This window comes from Diceros bicornis, chromosome 12 (assembly GCF_020826845.1).
Source record: "Diceros bicornis minor isolate mBicDic1 chromosome 12, mDicBic1.mat.cur, whole genome shotgun sequence".
Lineage (NCBI taxonomy): Eukaryota > Metazoa > Chordata > Mammalia > Perissodactyla > Rhinocerotidae > Diceros > Diceros bicornis.
The window spans coordinates 15,511,586-15,535,664 of NC_080751.1; the positions used below are offsets into that span (position 1 = coordinate 15,511,586).

The following is a 24,079-nucleotide window of genomic DNA, read 5'->3' on the forward strand; positions in this document are numbered from 1 at the left end:
TGCGCACCCGGGATCCGAACCCGGGCCGCCAGCAGCAGAGCGCAGGCACTTAACCGCTAAGCCATGGGGCTGGCCCTAAAGTGCTTCTATTTCAAAATTTTTAAAACATTGTGCCAAAATTTTCTTTTTCTGCAAACCACATTTGGGCCACATTCAGGTCCACAGCTTATGATCTTTGATTTTGAGGTTTAACAGGGGAAAATAAAGCAGCAAAGGAAACTGAGAGAGAATAGCCAGAGGAGAAAGAAAACCAGAAGAAGCCAAGAAAGAAAATAATTTTAAGAAGTTATGCAATGGTTAGTGGTGTCAAACACTATTTATTGCTCCTAAAATGAGGACAGAAAAGTGTTCACTGTATTCAGCTACATAAACGTTGTTGGTGACACTTGTTTTCAGAGTTGAGGTCAGAACACAAAGTAGATCAAGTAGAAGAATAAGTAGATCCTAGCCAGTGATATAACGCATATATATTTAAAAAAAATACAGTTGATATGACTGTCTACATGGAAAGTCCTATAGAATCTACAAAAGAGCTAGTACTAGAACTAGTAAATGAGACTAGCAAGGTCATAGGACACAAGGTCAATACAAAAAGTCAGTTGTATTTCTCTATACTTATGATGAACAATAGGAAATTGAAATTTTTAAAAATACCAGTAAGTCTAACACAAACATTGTCGTGTTTGGTACACCAAAGACAACAAAACATTGATGAAGAAATTAAAGACCTAAATAAAAGTGAAAAAACTGTTGTGTCTGTGGATTAGAGAACTCAACATTGTTTAGATGTCAATTCTCTCCAAATTGATTTATAGACTCAAGGCAATCTTAACCAAAATTGCAGCAAGGTTTTTAAACAGAAATTGAAAAGATGATTCTAAAATTTATATAGAAATTCAAAGAATCTAGCATAAATATAACCATTTTTAAAAAGAGGAACAAAGTGGGAGAACTCACCCTACCTGATTTCAAGGCAGTACAGTAATTATGAGTTGTAGTATTGGCGTGAGGAGAGAGACATAAATCAATGAAATGAATAGTCCAGAAATAGATCCACACACATATGGTCAATCTATTTTTGATAAAGAAGCCAAGAAATTCACTGGAGAAAAAGATAGTATTTTCAGCAAATGGTTTTGGAATAACAATTAGATATTTATTTATATGTAAGAAAATGGAGCTAGACCCTTACTTCACACCATATACCAAAACTAACTCAAAATGGATCATATATAAACATGAAACCTAAAACTATAAAACTTCAGACACAGTGGTTCTCACTGGGAAAGATTTTAACACCCCCACTTCCCTCAACCATGAGACATTTGGCAATGTTTAGAGACGTTTTTGATGGTTACAACATGGTGAAATATTACTGGTATCTAGTGGGCAGAGGCCAAGGATGCCACTAAACATGTTACGATACACAGGACAGCCCCACACAATAAAGAATTATCTGGCCCAATATGTCAAAAGCATCAAGCTTGAGAAATCCTGTTCAAGAAAAAAACATAGGAGAAAATCGTTGTAACCTAGGGTTAGGCCAAAATTTCTCCCATGGGACACAAGAAGTTCAAGCCACAAAAAAACAAAATCAATAAAACAACTTCATCAAAATTACAACTTCTGCTCTTCAAAAGACAGATAAGAGAATTCCAAGAAATAGCATAGACTGGGAGAAAATATTTGCAAAACACATATTTGATAAAGTACTTGCATCCAGAATAAAGAACTCTCAACACTCAACAAATGGAACAAATCAGCCATAAAAAATGGAGGAGAGATTTAAACAGATCCTTCACTAAAGAAGAAACATGGATGATATATTGTACAAAAAGATGTACATCATCATTAGTCATTAGGAAAATGCATATTAAAACCATAATGAAACACCATAATACACCTATATGGCTAAAATTAAAAAAGAAAACTGACAATATCAAGAGCTGACAGGGATGCAAAGCAACTAGAACTCTCATACATGTGGGGAATGCAAAATGGTACAGGCACTTTGGAAAACACTTTGGCACTTTCTTATAATGTTAACCATACAATTAACCGTTATCAACCAACAACCCCATTCCTAGGTATTTACCCAAGAGAAATGAAATCATTTGTCCACCTAAAAACCTGTACATGAGTGGAATACTACTCAGCAATAAAAAAATTTAGAAAAAACAAATCACTGATTCATGCAACAACATGAATGAATCTCAAAAGCATGTACTAAGCGAAAGAAGCCAGATTCAAAAGTCTACACACTACACTTCTGAAAGGCTATAGGGACAGAAATCAGATCAGTTGTTGCCAGGGACTAAGGATGGGGGAGATGACTGACTACAAAGAGGCACAAGTAAATTTTTGGGGGATGATGGCAATCTCGTATATCTCAAATGTGGTAGTGGTTATATGACTGTATATATTTGTCAAAGTTGACCAAACTGTACACCTAAAAGAGTGAATTTTGCTGTATTTAAATTATATCTAAATAAACCTGACTCTAAAAAAATGAGGGTACACTATCAGGAAATGGAGACAGAAAATGTAGACGACTCTTGAAAATTTTACTTGACAGGGAGTAGAATATTAAATGGGGCAGTAGCTGGAGGGGAACAAAGGATGAGACATTTGTACTCAAGTTGCTGGAGATGACAAGGTCTACACTGTGACCATGGATGAGTAATCAAGTATGGGTAGGAGAAGGCTGGGAGGAGGAGTGGAGGAAAAGATCTCTGCAGGTTAGATTAAATATCTGAGAGTTTCAGGCATTGGATGGGTAATGCAAACTGAAGTGCAAGAAACTAAAAGAGGACAGTGTAGCAAGTGCTATAGTTTGCAATGACTAAAGAGAGGTAACTCAGACGACAGCAACAAGGATGAATGAGCAGAGCAACTAGAAGGAGAAAAGAGGAGAGAGAATTAGAACGTGGCATAATGTTCCAGCTATTCTGAGGAACATAGGCATAAAGGCAGAAATAAAGAGCTACAGAAATAAAGAGCTATGGTTTATACTTTATAAGACAGGGATAAAAGGAAGACATCTATTTTTGGACTGTGCTCTAGCATAAACATGACCTCAGAGAATATTAAATTATTTAGGGATATATCCTTGTATTTGCTTGCTAGGGCTGCCATAACAAATTACACAAACTGGGGGCTTAAAACAACAGAAATTTATTTTCTCACAACAATTCTGGAGGCTAGAAGTCTGAAATCAAGGTGTTGCCAGGGCCATGCTCCATCTAAAGCCTCTAGCGGAGGATCCTTCCTAACCTCTTCTACCTTCTAGTAGCCCTAGGCATTCCTTGGCTTGTGGCAGCATACGTCCAATCCCTGCCTCTGACTTCACATGCTGACTTCTTCACGTGTGTTTCTCTCTTCACATGGTGCTCTCCTCTCACAAAAATACCAGTCATATTGGGTTAAGGATCCACCCTACTCCAGTATGATCTCATCTTAACCCAAATAATTATATCTGCACTCACTCTATTTCCAAATAAGGTCACATTCTGAGGTACTGGGGATTAGGACTTCACATCATTTTGGGGGACACAATTAAACCCATAACAAAATCCCCTTTCCATTTAATGACTCCAAAGTACTGTGCGTTTTCTCATCAGGGTTTCTCTTGACCCCTTTTCCTTAGTGACTGCAAATCTCCTTCCTCCATATCTTGCACCTAATGGATAATGACTGCAATTTAGAGGAAATTAAAGATACTAGTTCAGAGGGAGAAGGTCAAATACCGTATGATTTCCTTCATTAAGTAGTAGATAATAACAACAATAAACAAACACATGGGGACAGAGAGTGGATTGGTGGTTACCAGAGGGGAAGAGGGGAGGGAGGAGGGTGAAAGGGATAATTCGGCACATGTGTGTGGTGATGGGTTGTAATTAGTATTTTGGTGGTGAACATGATGTAGTCCATGCAGAAATAGAAGTACAATGATGTACACCTGAAATTTTTACAATGTTATAAACCAATGTTACTGCAATAAACAAAAAATTTAAAAAAAAATAAAATAAAATAAAGATACTAGAAGAAATCTTATATGAAAACAATATATCCCAATGGATTAAATGCAGAAGCAGACAGGAGAATTCAGTTGTGATGGTTAATTTTATGCATCAACTTGGCTGGGCCACGGGTTGCCCACATATTTGGTTAAACATTATTCTGGGTGTGTCTGTGAATGTGTGTCTGGATGAGATTAACATCTGATCCACAGACTGAGTAAAGCACACTGCCCTTCCCAATGTGGGCAGGTCTCATCCAATCCATTAAAGGCCTGAACAGAACAAAAAGCTGAACAGGAGAGAATTCTCTCTTTCTGCCTGATGGTCTTCTCCTGCCTTTGGACTTAGACCCATAGTAAAATTTACACCATCAGCTGACCTGGTCCCTGGGCATTGAGACTTGACTAGAACTTACATCATCAGTTCTTCTGGCTCTCAAGCCTTTGGATTCAGACTGGAACTACACTAACAGCTCTCCTGGGGGTCCACGTTGAAGATCTTGGGAATTCTCAGCCTCCATAATCACATGAGCCAATTCTCTAATATATATATGTAGTCATGTGTTGCTTAACAACAGGGATACGTTCTGAGAAAAATGTCATGAAGCAATTTCATCATTGTGCAAACATCATAGAGTGTACTTACACAAACTAGATGGTATAACCTACTACACATCTAGGCTATATGGTACTGATCTTATGGGACCACCGTCGTATATGCAGTCTGTCGTTGACCAAAACATTGTTATGCAGCACATGACTGTATATTTGTTTGTATGTATGTATGTATGTATATGTCTCCTACTGGTTCTATTTTTCTGGAGAACCCTATCTAATACACCAACTGTCTTCTATCAAGCCTGACATTAAAGAGATATGCAAAAATGTAAAACAATGGCACTCTTCCAACTAATATTTTTGTTTTGAAAAATAGTAATTTTTCATTTTAAAACATTATTTACAGTGACGTCAGCATCATGGCGGAGTGAGCTTTCCCATGAACTCTTCTCCCATAAGATACAACAAAAGCAACAGTTACAGACCAACAACGGAATCCCAGACAGTGAAAAGCTAGATCGGAAAGATCCACACTGCCGCACATCTGAGAGGGGAAGGTGCTGGGCCCTGGAGGAAGCGGGAAGACGTAAGGAGAACTCCTCTCCCTCCCTGTCAGATCAGCAATTCCAGTATGCGCGGCTCCCAGAGAGGGGGGAGGGGTGGCCCTCGGCAGGGAAACCATAGCTCTTCCGGCTCTCTCAGCTGGTGGGAAACGTACACACAGAGGACTCAGAAGAGCCACAGGGCTACCATCAACATCTGAGCACCCCAGAGAGCAGATAACCAGGGGCAAACGAGAAGCCCCCAACGCCAGGGACCCAGAGGGCAAAAGAGAGAGCCCTCACCATCCCGGCAAACCGGACCCTGCAGCTCAGCCGACCAGACCAGACCAAGCGATCGGACCCGTGGATCTCAGAAGAAAAACCACGGCAGAGCACAGGGGGCTTAGATTACACAGCTCTTTACCACCACACAGTGGCGGTGGGTGGAAATTGCAACCAGAGATTTCCAGGATGAGGAAAAACAAAGCCAACACAGGAACCACAATGCAAAGATACATGAAATCACCAGACCAGAAGGAAAATGACAAGCACCCAGAAACCAACCCTGAAGACACAGAAACCCATAATCTAAACAACAGAGATTTCAAAATAGCTATCATAAAAACAATCAACGAAATACGAGACAACACAGACAAACAATTCAATGAGATTAGGAGTTTCTTCACAAAAGAGATTGAAATCATAAAGAAAAACCAATCAGTGCTGATGGAGATGAAGAACACAATGGAGAAGACAAAGGAGAATCTGGAATCTTTAAAGAACAGAGCTGACAATATGGAGAAAAGAATTAGCATTTTAGAGGATAGGAATACAGATATGCTCCAGATGAAAAAGGAGAGAGAACTAAGACTAAAAGGAAATGAAGAAAGTCTCCGAGAAATATCTGACTTATTAGGAAATGTAACATAAGAATTATAGGTATTCCTGAGGGAGAAGAGAGGGAAAGGGGAACAGACGGCCTATTCAAGGAAATAATAGCTAAGAATTTCCCAAGTCTGGGGAAGGAGCAGGAAATACCAGTAAGCGAAGCCAACAGGTCACCTATATATATCAACAGGCAAAGGCCCTCTCCATGACACCTAGTGGTAAGGATAGCCAGAGACAATGACAAAGAAACAATATTAAGGGCAGCTAGACAAAAACAAAAAATAACGTACAAAGGAACTCCCATCAGGCTCTCAGCGGATTTCTCAACAGAAACTTTACAGGAGAGACTGGAATGATATATTCAAAATACTTAAAGACAAAAACTTTCAGCCAAGAATACTCTATCCAGCAAAAATATCCTTCAAATATGATGGAGAAATAGTAACTCTCCCAGATGAACAAAAGCTAAGGGAGTTCATGGCCACGAGACCCCCACTACAAGAAATAATCAAGAAGGCCCTCAGCCCTGAAAAAAAGAAGAGAAAGGGAATACAAAGCTTGGAGCAAGGAGAAAAATAGGTAGATAAACTCAGAAAAATAGTAGATCTATACTGGAATAGGTTAGTAACCACTTAAATAAGAAAATCAAAGATCAAAGGAAGGAATTCACCAAAAATAAATTTAACCTCATCACTATAAACACACAGCCACAACACAAGATAGAATAAAGTATAACAAGAACGACTTAGAAGGGGAAGAGGAAAGTGATTGAATTGACTTAGTATAAGGAAAAAGGAGACCATCAGATAATGGAATATCTCATACACAAGATTTTTTACACAAACCTCAAGGTAACCACTAAACAAATAATCAAAACAAAACCACATATGATAAACAAAGAGAAAACTAGAAGAGTCATAAGACAGAACAACCAAACTGAATTGGCAGTCCGAAACAAATGGGAAAAGAAACAAAGGAAACGCAAAAGAACCAGAAAATAAGTGACAAAACAGCAACATTAAGCCCTCATATATCAATAATTACCCTAAATGTAAATGGATTGAACTCTCCAATCAAAAGATACAGAGTAGCAGGATGGATTAAAAAGCGAGACCCAACAATATGCTGCCTCCAGGAAACACATCTCAGCACTAAAGACAAGCACAGGCTCAGAATGAAAGGATGGAAGACAATACTCCAAGCTAATGGCAAACAAAAGAAAGCAGGTGTTGCCATACTCATATCAGACAAAGTACGCTTCAAGATAAAACAGGTTAAGAAAGACAAAGAAGGGAAATACATAATGATAAAAGGGACACTCCACCAAGAAGACATATCACTTATAAATATATATGCACCCAACATAGGAGCACCAATGTACATAAAACAACTATTAACAAACCTAAAAGGAGAAATCAACAACAACACAATAATAGTAGGGGATCTTAACACCCCACTTACAGCAATGGATAGATCATCCAGACAAAAAGTTAATAAAGAAATATTAGACTTAAATGAAAAACTGGACGAGATGGACCTAGTAGACATATACAGAGCACTCCATCCAAAAACAGCTGACTACACATTCTTCTCAAGCGCGCATGGAACATTCTCTAGGATAGACCATATGTTGGGAAACAAAGCAAGCCTCAATAAATTTAAGAAGATTGAAATCATAACAAGCATCTTTTCAGACCATAAGGCTATGAAACTGGAAATGAACCAGGAAAAAAAACTGGGAAACTGACAAAAATGTGGAGATTAAACAACATGCTACTGAACAACCAATGGATCATTGATGAAATTAAAGGAGAAATCAAAAACTATCCGGAAACAAATGAAAATGATAACATGCCATATCAAACCATATGGGATGCAGCAAAAGCGGTCCTGAGAGGGAAACTCATAGTGATACAAGCCCACCTTAACAAACAAGAAAAAGCCCTAATAGGCAACCTTAAATTACACCTAACAGAACTAGAAAAAGAAGAACAAACAAAGCCCAAAGCCAGCAGAAGGAGAAAAATAATAAAAATCAGAGCAGAAATAAATGATATTGAGACCAAAAAAACAGTAGAAAGGATTAATGAAACAAAGAGTTGGTTCTTCGAGAAGATAAAGAAAATCGACAAACCCTTAGCCAGGCTTACTAAGAAAAAAAGAGAAAAGGTTCAAGTAAATAAAATTAGAAATGAAAGAGGAAAAATTACAACAGATACCACAGACATACAGAGGATTATAAGAGAATACTATGAGAAATTATATGCCAACAAATTGGACAATCTAGAAGAAATGGATAAATTCTTAGACTCATACAACCTCCCAAAACTGAACCAAGAAGAAATGGAGAATCTGAATAGACCAATCACAAGTAAAGAGATTGAAATAGTAATCAAAAACCTCCCAAAAAATAAAAGTCCAGGACCAGATGGCTTCTCTGGTGAATTTTACCAAACATTCAAAGAAGATTTAATACCCATCCTTCTCAAACTATTCCAAAAAATAGAGGAAGATGGAACACTTCCTAAATCATTCTACGAGGTCAACATCACCCTGACACCAAAGCCAGACAAAGACAGTACAAAGAAGGAAAATTACAGGCCAATATCACTGATGAACGTAGATGCAAAAATCCTCAACAAAATATTGGCAAACCGAATACAGCAATACATTAAAAAGATCATACACTATGATCAAGTGGGATTTATACCAGGAACGCAGGGATGGTTCAACATCCGCAAATCAATCAACGTGATACATCACATCAACAAAACAAAGAATAAAAACCACATGGTCATCTCAATAGATGCAGAGAAGGCATTTGACAAGATACAACATCCATTTATGATAAAAACTCTCAAGGAAATGGGAATAGAAGGAAAGTACCTCAACATAATAAAGGCTATTTATGACAAACCCACAGCCAACATCATACTCAACGGGGAAAGACTGAAAGACATTCCTCTGAGAACAGGAACGAGGCAGGGCTGCCCACTCTCAGCACTCCTGTTCAACACAGTACTGGAGGTTTTGGCCAGAGCAATTAGGCAAGAAAAAGGAATAAAAGGAATCCAAATAGGTAACAAAGAAGTGAAACTCTCACTATTTGCAGATGACATGATTTCATATATAGAAAACCCTAAAGAATCCGTTGGAAAACTATTAGAAATAATCAACAACTACATCAAAGTCACAGGGTACAAAATCAATCTACAAAAATCAGTTGCATTTCTGTATGTTAATAATGAACCAACAGAAAGAGAGCTCAAAAAGATAATACCATTTACAATTGCATCAAAAAGAATAAAATACCTAGGAATAAATCTTACCAAGGAAGTGAATGACCTATACAATGAGAACTACAAGACATTATTGAAAGAAATCGATGATGACATAAAGAAATGGAAAGATATCTCATGCACATGGATTGGAAGAATAAACATAGTTAAAATGTCTATACTACCTAAAGCAATCTACAGATTCAATGCAATCCCAATCAGAATCCCAAAGACATTCTTCACAGAAATAGAAAAAAGAATACTAAAATTTATATGGGGCAACAAAAGAACCCAAATAGCTAAAGCAATCCTAAGAAAAAAGAACAAAGCAGGAGGCGTCACAATCCCTGACTTCAAAACATACTACAAAGCAATAGTAATCAAAACAGCATGGTACTGGTACAAAAACAGACACACAGATCAATGGAACAGAACTGAAAGCCCAGAAATAAAACCACACATATACAGACAGCTAATTTTCAACAAAGGTGCTAAGAACATACAATGGAGAAAGGAAAGTCTCTTCAATAAATGGTGTTGGGAAAACTGGACAGCCACATGCAAAAGAATAAAAGTGGACCATCTGCTATCGCCATTCACAAAAATTAACTCAAAATGGATCAAAGACCTGAAGGTGAGACCTGAAACTATAAAACTCATAGAAGAAAATATAGGCAACACACTGTTTGACATTGGTCATAAAGGAATCTTTTCGGATGACGTGCCTACCCAGACTAGGGAAACTAAAGAAAAAATAAACAAGTGGGACTTTATCAGATTAAAGAGCTTGTATAAGACAAACGAAACCGGAATCAAGATGAACAGACAACCCCCCAGCTGGGAGAGAATATTTGCAAAACATACATCTGACAAGGGGTTGATCTCCATAATATATAAAGAACTCACACAACTGAACAACAAAAAAACAAACAACCCGATCAAAAAATGGGCAGAGGAAATGAACAGACACTTCTCCAAAGAAGATACACAGATGGGCAATAGGCACATGAAAAGATGTTCAACATCACTAATCATCAGGGAAATGCTAATCAAAACAACACTAAGATATCACCTCATGCCTGTTAGAATGGCTATAATCACCAAGACAAAAAACAACAAGTGTTGGAGAGGATGTGGAGAAACAGGAACCCTCATACACAGCTGGTGGGAATGCAAACTGGTGCAGCCTCTATGGAAAACAGTATGGAGATTCCTCAAAGAATTAAAAATAGAGATGCCCTATGACCCAGCCATCCCACTACTGGAATCTATCCAACAAACCTGAAATCAACAATCCAAAGAGGCTTATGCACCCCTATGTTCATTGCAGCATTATTCACCATAGCCAAGAAGTGGAAGCAACCTAAGTGTCCCTCGACTGATGACTGGATTAAGAAAATGTAGTATATACATATAATGGAATACTACTTAGCCATAAGAAAAGACAAAATCGTCCCATTTGCAACAACATGTATGGGCCTGGAGGGTATTATGTTAAGTGAAGTAAGCCAGAAGGAGAAAGACAAACACTGTATGATCTCACTCATATGTGGAATATAAACAAACACATGGACAGAGAAAACTGTATTGTGGTTACCAGGGGCAATGGGAGTGGGGGGTGGGCAAAAGGGGTGAAGGGAGTCATATATATGGTGATGGACAAACAAAAATGTACAATCCAAAATTTCACAATGCTAAAAAAACTATTAAAACATCAATAAAAAAAATACATTATTTATGTTAATATGTAATGGGTTTGTTATTTTAAAATAAATATTTTGTAAATGTTTTAATTACTAGTAAGCCAAATATCAATATAGATAACCCATATAAGTAAAAGCTCTTTAAAATACTTTTGAAAAATGTAAAGGAGTCCTGAGACAGAAAAAAAAAGTGAACTGCTGTTCTATATAATGAAGGTTGCCAAAGATCTATTAGAAAAAACGAATATTAAAGTAATTCTCCTCTTTCCATTCTTCACAGCTAAATCAGAATTTCTCATGCTGCTTATGAAAAGAAAGTTTGCCAGTAACACAAGTCATAACTGACCATCCTCAGAACCAAAAGAGACCACATTAGTATCAGAAATCTGTGTTCTACTATTGTCTTGATATAATGGCTGTTGCCAAACATGAGAGGTCAATGGAACAACCTGAAAATCAAAAGCAGATTTAAATAAAGTAGTAACACAATCACTATGATTAAACAATGATAAACAAAATCAAACATTTAGATTATATTCTCAGTTTATAAAGCACTTTCACATACATAATAACATTTCAACTTCACAACCACTGTCCAAATTATTGTCCACTTAAAAATAAGGAAACAGAGACTTAAGGTTACCCATTTAGGACTCAACACACTTTCCAATAAACCACAGCAGTTCCTTAATCTCCTATACCCCCTAAAAGTAAAAGAAGCAAGCAGAAACAAGCAAGTTATCTGTTTTAAAATCTTACTGCTTGAGGCACCTAAGAAATTAACCCTAATAATAAGAACTAAAATCATCACATAGCATGGACAATGGGAACAAAAGTAGGCTCATTTTGTGAAATCAGGGATTGAAGCAGGGTTCTCCCACCTGTGAAAGAAGGCAATAAAAGCTGTGACTGCTGCCCAAGGCTGAAGCAATGCAAATGGAAAAGATTAGAGGCATCAAACAAAAATGACCTACGTCAAGTCACAGGCTGCTTCAGGGACTGGTTCTTGAGATTTTTCCCCAATATCCCTGGAAAATAAGGACCCAAAGCTTCCAATATAAGACCTCCTTCTAAAGAAGCAGCCACACGGGGCAAGACAGAGACAACCACAAAAACAGGAGCTAGGGAAAGGTACACCAAAACACAAAACAAAACAACACTCCTGATGAAAATGAGATTACAAACTGTACTTTCAAAAGATTTTAAAATAAGAATATGTCAGATCCTCAAAGAGATAAAGACACAATATTCATAAAAAAAGAAGAGGTAAAAGTAAGACAGGTAGTAATGAGTAAAGAAAAGATGAATGCTAACAAAATATTAATAACCACAAATGTTGAAAGAGCCTCTGAAGAAAACCCAAAGTCATTAGACTTTTTCCAGAATTAAAACACTGTTACTACACTAACAAAACATTTTTACATAGCACTTACAACAATGTGCTTTTGGTCACAGAAAGGCCAGCTTAATTTGAAGTCTATTCAATAACTAAAAGACTTCTAAGGTATCAACTCTTCCAAAAGGTTTTTCAAAAGGTAGAGCACCAAGAAGCACACCCACCTTGCTTCAATGGCAATTTTTAAGGGATAAAGAATAAAAAGCAAAGAAAGCAGTTTTGTAAATTCATTTTGGCAATCTGAAATACCCAAATATATAAGAATACAGCCAATGTTTTGGCACAGTTTGTCTTCTTTGAGCCCTCCAGGAAAGAAGAATGCCAAATAAATGTTCAAAATGGCTATTCATTGCAGCTAAATAATGCTGGATGTGGAGCATGGGGTCTTGCCTTTGAAAATAGCTAATTCACAACAGCTTACAAAAACGAATTCAATTCATTAGAATATTTGTAGAAAACTAATGATACAATATTAAGAAACTAGCACTTTGACAACTAACGCAATGTGTGAGAAAAAGAACACTCTCCCTCACTTTTATCAGTTCAAAGAAAACCCAAAGGTTAAAATTAAATGTTAAAAGAAAAGTTCTTATTAAAAAACCCATTTCCCAGAACTTATTTTTTTTTCAGAACTTCTTATTTTTATTACCTACCTGACTGTTTAGACTTCGTCAAAGAAACTAATTTCTAATACAGTCCCATATGTTTGATCAGCTTTCCCACAGTTGCTTCTGGATAGTGGTATAAACCAAATACATGAAGCAGGATTCTTAAGATGAATGCTTCAAAACTAAGCAGTTGTCATCAGCAACTCTCTGATCTGAGATTAAATGTCTTATCATATAAATTAACAGTTTTAAAGAGTCCTTCTCTGAGTCAGTCTTTAATATTCAAAGTTAGTGGTCTTCCAACTATATGCTGTCTGTGAGAAAAACACTTTAGATCTAAGGACAAGGGGGCTGAAAATGAAAGGCTGGAAAAAGATATTTCATGCAAATGGTAACCAAAAGAGCACAGGAGTGGCTATATTAACATCAGACAAAATAGATTTTAAATCAAAAACTGTTATAAGAGACAAAGAAGGACATTTTATAATGAAAAAAAGGTCAATTCACCAAGAAGATATAGCAATTATAAGTATTTATGCACCCAATCTCAAAGCCCCTAAATTAAGGAGACAACTTTGAAAGAATTGAAGGGAAAAATACATAGCAACACAATAATATTAAGAGACTTCAATACCCCACTTTCAATAATGGATAGAACTATCAGACAAAAGAACAATAAGGAAATAGAGGAACTGAACAACACTACAGACCAATTGGACCTAACACACATATACAGAACATTCCACTCAACAACAGCAGAATACACATTCTCAAGTACACATGGACATTGGGCCACAAAACAAGCCTTAACAAATTCAAGAAGATTAAAATCATACTCAGAATCTTTTCCAATCACAACGGAATGAAACTAAAAAACAATAGCATAAGAATAACTGGAAATTCCACAAACATGTGGAAATTAAACACTACACTATTAGAAAACCCATGGGTCAAACAAGAAGTCACAAAGGAAATTAGAAAATACTTTGACACAAATGAAATTGAAAGCACAAAATACCAAAACTTATGAGATGCAGTGAAAGCAGTGCTAAGAGGAAAGTTTAAAGCTGTAAATGCGTACATTAAAAAAAAGCAAGATCTCAAATCAACAACCTAACTGATACCTCAAGGAACTAGAAGAACAAACTAAACCTAAAGCAGGCAGATGGAAAAAAATAATAAAGATTAGAGTACTGATAAACAAAATAGTGAACAGGAATAAAAAAATTAATGAAACTAAAAGTTGTTTTAAGAGATCAACAAAATTGAAAACCACTTAGCTAGACTGATTAAGAAAAAAAAGAAGATTCAAAAATAAAATTAGTAATGAAAGAGGGAATATTACAACCAATGCCACAGAAAAAAGAAGAGAATACTATGAACAACTGTACACCAATAAATTGGATAGCCAAGAAGAAACACAAAAATTCCTAGAAACACACAACTTACCAAGACTGAATCATGAAGAAACAGAAAATCTGAACAAACCAATAACTAGCAAGGAGATTGAATCAGTAATCAAAAACCTCCCAATAGAGAAAAGCCAGGGACCAGAGGGCTTCACTGCAGAATTATACCAAACATTTAAAGAATTAACACCAATCTTCCTGAAACTCTTCCCAAAAACTGGAGAGGAGAGAACACTTCTAACTCATTCTATGAGGTCTGCATTACTCTGATACAAAATAGCTAGATGAAAACACTAAAAGAAAAGATAACTACAGACCAATATCCCTGATGAATACTGATGCAAAAATTCTCAACAAAATACTAGCACACAGAATTCACAGCACATTAAAAGGATTATACACCACGATCAAGTGGGATTTATCCCTGGAATGCAAGGATGGTTCAACATATAAACTCAATCAGTGTAATACCTTGCATTAACAGAATGAAGGACAAAACCACATGATCATCTCAATTGATACAGAAAAAGCATTTGACAATATTCAACACTCTTTCATTATAAAAACACTCAACAAACTAGGAATAGAAGGAAACTATATCAACATAATAAAGGCCATTTATGAAAGCGCACAACTAACAACATACTCAATGGTAAACAACTGAAAGTTTTTCCTCTAAGATCAGGAACAAGGCAAGAATGCCCACTCTTGCCACTTCTATTCAACACAGTACTGGAAGTCCTAGCCAGAGCAATTAGGCAAGAAAAATAAAAAGCATCCAAATTAGAAAGGAAGGAAGAAGTAAAATTATCTCTATTCACAGATGACATGATCTCATGTGTAGAAAACTCTAAATATTCCACATGCATATGAGTTGTGTTAGAACTTGAATTCAGCAAAGTTGCAAGATACAAAATCAACATGCAAAAATCAGTTGCATTTCCATACACTAACAATAAACAACTCAAAAAGGAAATTACAAAAACACCTCTATTTGCAATAGCATTAGAAAGGATAAAATACTTAGGAATAAACTTGACTAAGAAGGCAAAAGACTTGTACACTGTAAGCTACAAAATATTACTAAAAAAATTTTTTTAAAAAGCAAATAAATGGAAAGGCATGCCATGTTCAGGGACTGGCAGACGTAATATTAAGATGTCCATACTATCCAAATAATCTAAAGATCCAATGTAATCTCTATCAAAATCCCAGTGGCATTTTTTTGTAGAAATAGAAAAAACTATCCTAAAATTCATATGGAATCTCAAGGGACCCCAAATAGCCAAGACAATTTCGAAAAAGAATAGTCAGAGGACTCACACTACCTGATTTTTAAGTATATTAAAAAGCTACAGTAATTACATGAGTGTAGTACAGACATAAAGACAGACAAATAGACCAATGAAGTAGAATAGAGAGCCCAGAAATAAACTCTCACATATATGGACAAATGATTTAGGACAAGGGTGCCAAAACCACTCAATGGGAAAAGGTCAGTCTTTTCAACAAATGGTGCTGGGAAAACTGGATATCCACATGCAAAAGAATGAAATTAGACCCTTACCTAACACCATATACAAAAATTAACTCAAAATGGATCAAAGATCTAAATAGAAGACCTAAAACTATAAAACTCTTACAAAACTGATAATTAGATAAACAAAATGTGGTATATACATACAATGGAATATTATTCAGCTTTAAAAAGGAAGGTAATCTGGTCACAGGCTACAACACGGATGAACCCTGAGGACATTAAACTAAGCGAAATAAGCCAGTCACAAATAACAAATACTGTATGATTCCACTTAAATGAGGTACCAGAAAAGCAAATTCATAGAAACACAAAGTAGAATGGTGGTTGCCAGGGGCTGGGGTGAGGTGGAATGGAGAGTTGTTGTTTAATGGGTATAGAGTTTCAGTTTTGTGAGATGAAAAGAGTTCTGGAGATTGTTTGCACAACAATGTTAATGTATTTAACATTATTAAGGTGTACACCTAAAAATGGTTAAGATGGTAAATTTTATGTTATACTATGTTACCACAATTAAAATTTTAAAAAAATTTTTAGGGGCCGGCCTGGTGGCATAGCAGTTAAGTTCGCGCACTCCACTTCAGCGGCCCAGGATTCAGACCGCGGGCACAGACTGACGTACTGCTTGTCAAGCCATGCTGTGGTGGCGTCCCATATAAAGTAGAGGAAGATGGACACGGATGTTAGCCCAGGGCCAATCTTCCTCAGCAAAAAGAGGAGGATTGGCAACGGATGTTAGCTCAGGGCTAATCTCCCTCACATAAAAAAAAAATTTTTAATCTGCAGATAAACCAATATGAAAATTTGTTGATAATGAATCTGTCTTACAAGAAATACTAAAGGAAGTTCTTTAGGATAAAAGCAAGTGACACCACAGAGTAATTCAAATTTATGCAAAATAACAGAGTGCCAATCAAAGCAATTTTGCAGGTAATTGCAAAAGAGAGTATAACTGCATATTTCTTCTGCTTTCTTCACTGATTTAAAAAGCAACTGTATGAACCACATGATCATCTCAATAGACGCAGAGAAGGCATTTGACAAGATACAACATCCATTTATGATAAAAACTCTCAATAAAATGGGAATAGAAGGAAAGTACCTCAACATAATAAAGGCCATATACGACAAACCCACAGCTAACATCATACTCAACGGGGAAAGACTGAAAGCCATTCCTCTGAGAACAGGAACGAGGCAGGGCTGCCCACTCTCAGCACTCCTGTTCAACATAGTACTGGAGGTTTTGGCCAGAGCAATTAGGCAAGAAAAAGGAATAAAAGGAATCCAAAAAGGTAACGAAGAAGTGAAACTCTCACTATTTGCAGATGACATGATTGTATATATAGAAAACCCTAAAGAATCTGTTGGAAAACTGTTAGAAACAATCAACAACTACAGCAAAGTTGCAGGGTACAAAATCAATCTACAAAAATCAGTTGCATTTCTATATGCTAATAATGAACTAACAGAAAGAGAGCTCAAAAAGATAATACCATTTACAATTGCATCAAAAAGAATAAAATACCTAGGAATAAATCTTACCAAGGAGGTGAAGGACCTATACAATGAGAACTACAAGACATTATTGAGGGAAATCAACGATGACATAAAGAAATGGAAAGATATCCCATGCACGTGGATTGGAAGAATAAACATAGTTAAAATGTCTATATTACCTAAAGCAATCTACAGATTCAATGCAATCCCAATCAGAATCCCAATGACATTCTTCACAGAAATAGAAAAAAGAATACTAAAATTTATATGGGGCAACAAAAGACCCCGAATAGCTAAAGAAATCCTAAAGAAAAAGAACAAAGCAGGAGGCATCACAATTCCTGACTTCAAAACATACTACAAAGCAATAGTAATCAAAACAGCATGGTACTGGTACAAAAACAGGCACACAGATCAATGGAACAGAATTGAAAGCCCAGAAATAAAACCACACATATACGGACAGCTAATTTTCGACAAAGGTGCTAAGGACATGCAATGGAGAAAGGAAAGTCTCTTCAATAAATGGTGTTGGGAAAACTGGACATCCACATGCAAAAGAATGAAAGTGGACCATGTGCTATCGCCATTCACAAAAATTAACTCAAAATGGATCAAAGACCTGAAGGTGAGACCTGAAACTATAAAACTCATAGAAGAAAATATAGGCAACACACTATTTGACATTGGGTTTAAAGGAATCTTTTCGGATGACATGCCTACCCAGACTAGGGAAACTAAAGAAAAAATAAACAAGTGGGACTTTATCAGACTAAAGAGCTTTTATAAGACAAATGAAATCAGAATCAAGATGAACAAACAACCAACCAGCTGGGAGAGAATATTTGCAAAACATACATCTGACAAGGGGTTGATCTCCATAATATATAAAGAACTCACACAATTGAACAACAAAAAAACAAACAACCCGATCAAAAAATGGGCAGAGGAAATGAACAGACACTTCTCCAAGGAAGATATACAGATGGCCAATAGGCACATGAAAAGATGCTCAACATCACTAATCATCAGGGAAATGCAAATCAAAACGACACTAAGATACCACCTCACGCCCGTTAGAATGGCTATAATCACCAAGACAAAAAACAACAAATGTTGGAGAGGATGTGGAGAAACAGGAACCCTCATACACAGCTGGTGGGAATGCAAATTGGTGCAGCCTCTATGGAAAACGGTATGGAGATTCCTCAAAGAATTAAAAATAGAGATGCCCTATGATCCAGCCATCCCACTACTGGGAATCTATCCAACGCACCTGAAATCAACAATCCAAAGAGGCTTATGCACCCCTATGTTCATTGCAGCATTATTCACCATAGCCAAGAAGTGGAAGCAACCTAAGTGTCCCTCGACTGACGATTGGATTAAGAAAATGTGGTATATATATACAATGGAATTCTACTCAGCCATAAAAAAAGACAAAATCGTCCCATTTGCAACAACATGGATGGGCCTGGAGCGTATTATGTTAAGTGAAATAAGCCAGAAAGAGAAAGACAAACACTGTATGATCTCACTCATATGTGGAATATAAACAAACACATGGACAGAGAAAACTGGACTGTGGTTACCCGGGAAGTGGGGGTGGGGGGTGGGGGGTGGGCACAAGGGGTGAAGGGAGTCATATATGGGGTGAAGGACAAACAAAAATGTACAACCCAAAATCTCACAATGTTAGAAACCATTAAAATATCAATAAAAATGTAAAAAAAAAAAAAAAAAAAAAAAAAAAAAAAAAGAAATCACAAAGAGACTTTTCAAATATTTTGAAATGATAACAAAAACACTACATACCAAAACTAATGGAATGCAGCTAAAGCAGTGCTCAGACGGAAATTTATAGCCATAAATGTATATATTACAAATACAATCAGAGCTGCATAATAACATTTCAGTCAATGATGGACTGCATTTATAATGACGGTCCCATAACATTAGTACCACATAGGGCCGGCCCCGTGGCTTAGCAGTTAAGTGCGCGCGCTCCGCTACTGGTGGCCCGGGTTCGGATCCCAGGCACGCACGGACGCACTGCTTCTCCGGTCACGCTGAGGCCACGTCCCACATACAGCAACTAGAAGGATGTGCAACTATGACATACAACTATCTACTGGGGCTTTGGGGAAAAAAAGGAGGAGGATTGGCAATAGACATTAGCTCAGAGCCGGTCTTCCTCAGCGAAAGGAGGAGGATTAGCATGGATGTTAGCTCAAGGCTGATCTTCCTCACAAAAAAAAAAAGAAAAAATTAAAAAAAAATAAGATTAGTACCATGTAGCCTAGGTGTATAGTAGGCTATACCATCTAGGTTTGTGTACGTATACTCTATGATGTTTGCACAACGAGATCACCTAACGATGCATTCCTCAGAACATACCCCCGTTATTAAGCGATGCATAACTGTAGAATAAAGATCTCGACCAACAGCCTACCCCTGCACCTTAAACTAGAAAAGAAAAAACTAAACCCAAAAAAAGCAGAAGGAAGGAAATAAGACTAAAATGGAAATCAATGAAATAGAGAATAGTGGAAATCAATGAAAACAAAAGTTGGGTCTGAAAATATCACCCAAATTGAAAAACTTTTAGCTAGACTCACCAAGAAAAAAAGAGAGTACTCATATTACTAAAATCATAAATTAAAGAGAGGACTTCACTACCAATCTTACAGAAATACAAAGAACTAGAAGAGAATACTATGAAAACTGTGTCAAGAAATCTGATAACTTAGAGGAAATGGACAAATACCTAGAAAACACAAACTAATAGAACTGACTCAAGAAGGAATAGAAAATCTGAATAGACCTATAGCAAGAAAAGAGAGGAAATTAGTAATTAAAATACTTCCCAAAAGAAAAGCTGAGACCCATATGGTGTAATCTAACAGCCAAAGAATTATTAATGCCAATCCTTCATAAACTTCCAAAAACAGAAGGAACACTTTCAACTCATTTTATGATGCCAATCTTACCCTGATACTAAACCAAACAAAAACAACAAAAGAAAACTATAGATCAATACCTTGGGAATATACATGCAAAAATTCTAAAAAAAAACTAGCAAATTAGTATATATATATGTTCCTACATCCAGCAACATAAGAAATATTTATACACCATGATGAAGTAAATTATCCCCAGAATGCGCACTTGACTTAACAACGTAATATGAATTAACGTAATACACCAATTAATAGAAAAATTTGACAAAACCCAATACCCCTTTCATGATTAAAAACACTCAACAAACTAGGAATAGAAGGAAACTTCATCAATCTGATAAGGACATCTATGAAAAACCCACAACTAACATACTTTTAGTGAAAGGCTCGATGCTTTCCCCCTAAAAATAGGAATAAAACAAGGATATCCACTCTCACCGCTTCTATTCAGCATTACACTGGGGGTTCTAGCCAAGGAAATTAGGCAAGAAAAAATAAATAAAGGGCATCCAGATAGCAAAAGAAGAATGAAACTATATGTATTCACATTTGACATGGTCTTACATATAGAAAATCCTAGGGAGTACACCAAAAATCTATTAGAACTAATAAACAAGTTCAGCAAAGTTACTGGATTCAAGATTAAGATACAAAAATCAATTGTCTTTTTATACACTTACAATGAACAATCCAAAAATGAAATTAAAAAAAAATTCCACTTACATAGCACCAAAAAGAATAAAATATGTAGAATAATTTAAGAAAAGAAGTGCAAAACTTATACTCTGAAAACTACAAAACATTCTTAAACAAATTTACAGGAGATCTAAATAAATGGAAAGATATCCCATGTTCATTTATGTAACCAATTGCATTTTGTCTGCCTTCCTCTCTAGACTGTGAACACTAGAAAGGCAGAGATAAAAATTGTTTAGGTTCACCAAGGTTCCTTAGCATCCAGCACAATGTGTGGCCCATAGTGAATGCTCAACATATGCTCAATGAATTAAGCACTGGACTATTTACCAGGCAAAACAACTATTGCTCTTCAATAATCAATAGTCTACAGCATCAATGTCCAATAGAATTTTCTGCGATGATGGAACTATTCTATATCTGCACTGTTCAATAGAGCAGCCACTAGTCAAGTGTGGCTACTGAGCACTTGAAACGTGGTTAGTACAACAGAGACACTAAGTTTTGAATTTTATTTAATTTTAACTAATTAAGATGTAAAGAGCCACACATGGCTAGTTACTACTATACTGAACAGCACAGGTCTATATAGCCTTTTCTCTGTCTTTTCAACTGCTGTACTTTGCACAGTTTACATCTTGTCTAAGGAGCATTCCTAGACAATAAACCCTAGGCTTTTTTTTTGTCCCCACAATGTACCTTGCACAGATTAAAAACTTAATAAATGTCTGAAGACTTGATATACGAATTGGATAGGAAACCTTTTTTTCTCCCTGAAAAGCAATCAATTAAATGCAGTTATTTTCAAAACGATTTTCAGGAGCCAACCATAAAATCAGCTCTTTCTCAACTGTGTATTACCCTGTGCTTTCTCATTTTCCAGACTGTCTGGAACTGCAGCATAAACGTCCTGCATATCTAAGCCCCTCCTACCGGCTGGGGACCCCTTTATTGCTACAAACAAGGGTCCGGAGAAGCACAGCCGGCGAGGAGCCTCTTGAGACTGACTAATCATGCGGTGTACACAATCCACACTACTCCCTCAGGGGGAGCCCTGCAAACTAATCTCCTAATTGTCTCCCCAACAAGATAGTTCCTGGGCAACCACTCTCTCCACTCCGACACCGCCCTTTTCCCCTCCTTCAGGGCACGACAAGCCCCACCTCCTCCCTAAAAGAGTTTCTTAACGACACACACTGGGAATACTGGCTCCTCTGAACATCTGGTGTCATTCAAAAGGCCCGGGACCCACCGAGGCGAGGAAACAAGAGAAGTCTTTGTGAGAAAGAACGGGATACTTGGAGTAGTCAGAACCTGGGCAAGCATCGGGGCCCAGGAGGCGAGATGGCTCCTACAAGCCTTTAAAAGCGCGCTTATTATTCGTCAGGCGCCGTGACAGGCAGCGAACAGGAGGCAGCCGCGGCAGAGAGCAGGCAGAGCGCCCGGGACGACACGTCACCCTGCCCCGACCGCGGTCCACACCTCTCCCCGGCCCAGCTCACCTCCTCCGAGCCGGTCCGCTCTCCCTCCAGGTAGCAGTGCCTCGGAAGCGACGGCGGAGGCAAAGTCCTGCGGGGGCGCGCCTGCAGCCAGGCCTTGGCCTCCTCGTCGTCCTCGTCGTCAGTACTCTCCCGAGGCTGACGCTCGTAGTTCAAGTCCGCGTCCAGCTCCCGTCCCTCCTCTTCCTCCATCTCCTCCACTACGTCCGCTTCGTCCTGGTCCAAAGTCTCCGCCTGCTCCGCCTCCTCCTCCACCTCCTCCTCCAGCTCGCTGGGCCAGGGCAGGTCCTCAGGCTCCATATTGGTGTCCGGCTCGGGGAAGCTGAGGAGGAGGGGCAGAAGGGAGGGCGGAGGGCGGGGAGGAGAAGTGAGCCGACTGGCGGTTACGGCCGCGCGCAGGCGCAAAGACCGCTTCGCGCCCCGCGCCTCGCCGCGCCGACGGGGCGGGGCCGGCAGTGAGCGCGCGCGTTGCTAGGGACGCCCCGCCGAGGGCGGGCGGGAAGGCGGAGTAGGGGGCTGGCGACGGGAGAAGCCACCGCGTCGACCCCGTCACCAGGTGGGATTCTGCTCACAGTACTGTAAGGTCACAATAAACTCGGACTGGACTGGGCTCCTCTCAGAGAAGGGGATAATTTGGTCCTCGGCCAGACCGGGCCATAACTAAATTTTGCCCGTGCACCGAGGGGAGATGAGACGCTAGGACTAAACCCATGATAACCAAACTTGCAAATTATAAATTTTAAAGGTTGAGAGGCCTACTGTGTGACACACTGTATGGTGGGCGCTTGAACCAGTGGAAAAGTGTCACACTGGTATCAGAAAGATGGGAGTTTGAATCTTGGCATCTTCACTTAGAGGGGTGTAACTGAGCCTCCGTAAAATGAGGATAATAGGCCATCGCATAGGACAGTTGTGATAATTAAAGGAGATAACCAATGTGAAGGACTTAGCGGTAGGTATTATTCGTTAATTATTGTATGGTAACTCATTAAATGCTTACAGTTCTGTGAAACAAGTATTCTTACCATTTCATTTTTGAAGACTCTTAAGGCTCAGAAAAATAACTTGCCCCAAGTCTCTTACCTAGTAAGTGGCTGGCTGAGTCAATGCCATCCCAGGTCTTCTGTAAGTCCAATAATTGCCCTGGCCCAGACCTATCGGCTAATAAAAGATAAAAGAACAAATATTTATACTTATAGTACATGTTTTTGGGTTAGTCAATGACTTGAAATGTTTTAGAAACAGATTTCCTGACCACTTCAGGAACCCCTATGAAATGAATGGCAAATTAAAGAATCTTGAGATGCTTTACTATTACCTAAGGAGATAGCCATAATTAAAGTGGAGTCCAGCAAAAATTCTTCATGGTATTACCCCACAATAGCAGAGATAAATTGGCAATGATGTTGAACCAACATTGGTGGGGTAATTTTAGGGGTATTGCCTAGGATGACTACATTCTCCAGCATGTGGGAACTGGTCTGACA

At 37.9% G+C, this 24,079-nt stretch overlaps 1 protein-coding gene across 8 annotated transcripts in view; it reads right to left on the reverse strand.

The window, feature by feature from the left end:
• Positions 1-22,907, reverse strand: part of ALMS1 (ALMS1 centrosome and basal body associated protein) — a 228,084-nt gene extending 205,177 nt beyond the window's left edge. For all 8 annotated transcript variants that reach the window (XR_009221653.1, XM_058550936.1, XM_058550939.1 and 5 more), the window contains exon 1: positions 22,596-22,907. Coding sequence is in view for 7 of the 8 variants with exons in the window: in XM_058550936.1 (XP_058406919.1) it covers positions 22,596-22,892 (297 nt within the window). In the remaining variant the exon portion in view is untranslated. The remainder of the gene's footprint in view (positions 1-22,595) is intronic.
• Between the last annotated feature and the right edge of the window lie 1,172 nt (positions 22,908-24,079).